Genomic DNA, 1,781 nt, shown 5'->3' with positions numbered 1-1,781 from the left:
ATTTTTGAATGGACATTCAGTATTTTCACCAATCTTCACATCTCAATGTCGTACCGCTGAAAATATTGCGCAGTTCATGCCCAATTTCTACTATGAGGTGGTTTAAGCATTGGTAAACCAATCCAAAACAAGGCAAAGTAGGTTCCTAGAAAAGGGAATCCTTTGTATTGTATTGATTGCCTATTGTCTATGATCGTCAGTCACATTTATGGATTAATGTTGATAGAAAGACCTCCATCAGATAGACACAGGACTAATTACCCAACCTATAGAAATGTATATTAATTTCGGGTCTAGGGACCTCAAGACTCTAAGGTCTTAAGTCCAATAACTAAAGTCTAAGGTCTAAAGTCCATGGTCTATGGTTTAAAGTCCTAAGTCTTAAGTCCTAAGTCTAAGGTTTAAAGTCTTTCGTCTAAGGTCTAATGTCTAAGGTGTAAGCTCTTTGGTCTAAGCTCTAAGCTCTAAGGTGGGGATAAAGGATTTGGGACAGGTAGACCGAGGCCACTGGGGTGACCCAGAACAGTCCCCCCCCCCCCCCCCCCCCCACCGGCGGTACATGTGTGGTGTGGCACCAGCGAACCTTGTACTCCTGGATGATGCCGTTCTGGTGGTCCGGCGCAGGGGGTCCCAGGAGATGCTGATGGAGGTGCTGTTCTGGTTGCCCACGGTGAGGACGGTCACCTGCTGCGGGGGGGCACTGGGCGCTGGACACACACACAAACAACAGCATTAGAATTTGATTACATGTTTACTGATTTATTTTCTAGAGAAAAAGCTATTTTGATTGCAAAGTTATTACTGCAAAAATATGTAGTGTGGGTGTGTGTGTGTGTGTGTGTGTGTGTGTGTGTGCTTTTGTATAAGTGTGCGCAAAATAATGCACAAGCACATAGCACTACACTCCTTCGAAATAGAACTACAGATTCACAGTGAGCACACACACCGTCAAATACAACCAGCGAGCAAGACACACACGCACACATTCCTTCCTAGAGGAGCCAGGTCTCATGAAGACCGGAGGAATGTGTCATTTGGAGGGGATTTACATGAGTAGGCCCCTGGGGCAGATCTTAGTACTACTATGACCGCTGCTCCAAGTACCATTTCACTAAGATTTAATACCCCAGCCTCTGTCTCCAGCTCAGAGAGAGAGAGAGAGAGAGAGAGAGAGAGAGAGAGAGAGAGAGAGAGAGAGAGAGAGAGAGAGAGAGAGAGAGAGAGAGAGAGAGAGAGAGAGAGAGAGAGAGCACTTCTATTGATTTCCCCAGAGCAACAACTGAACGGGCTGGAAGAGAAGCTCAATCGGTCAAGCTAAGCGCGGATCGCTGCCCCGGCCGGGGATGGCACGCGTGGGTCAGCGGGCTTACAGGATGAAGCCCGATATCCACGGAGTCACAGACGAACAGGAAACGCCAGACAGAGCAAAGAAAGACACAAGAGAAAATAACCAGTACACTTCGAGAGGAGGAGGAGGAGGAGGAGGAGGAGGAGGAGGAAACACAGGCCCGGTAAACATATCGAGCGGCCGCGATCGATGGGCCCGCGCGGCTCCGAAAACGCAGCAGGTATCGATCTGGGGGAGAGGTTCAGGGCCGAGGGGGGAGGAAAGGGGAGGGTCAGAGTCCGTCTTGGAGAACAAGCCTGGTACGCCCGCTGAGGAAGGACGGCGGGGAAGCAGCCAATCGCGAACGACGGCCTGGCTGTTCACCGTGGCGACTACACATCCCCCCCCCCCCCCCCCCCCCCCCCCCCCCTGACGCCAGTAGCGGCGAAAAGAG

The 1,781-nt window shown here is 50.6% G+C and overlaps 1 protein-coding gene across 1 annotated transcript in view; it reads right to left on the bottom strand.

Moving 5' to 3' along the window:
- robo2 (roundabout, axon guidance receptor, homolog 2 (Drosophila)) overlaps positions 1 to 1,781 on the bottom strand; it is a 255,867-nt gene that overhangs the window by 28,232 nt on the left and 225,854 nt on the right. Inside the window, 2 exon segments of the mRNA XM_060075994.1 lie at positions 560 to 630; positions 633 to 707. Of these exon segments, the coding sequence (XP_059931977.1) occupies positions 560 to 630; positions 633 to 707 (146 nt within the window).

This window comes from Gadus macrocephalus, chromosome 16, assembly GCF_031168955.1.
Source record: "Gadus macrocephalus chromosome 16, ASM3116895v1".
NCBI lineage: Eukaryota > Metazoa > Chordata > Actinopteri > Gadiformes > Gadidae > Gadus > Gadus macrocephalus.
Note: the sequence above shows the minus strand (reverse complement) of the source record. Positions and strands in the feature narration are given on the sequence as shown.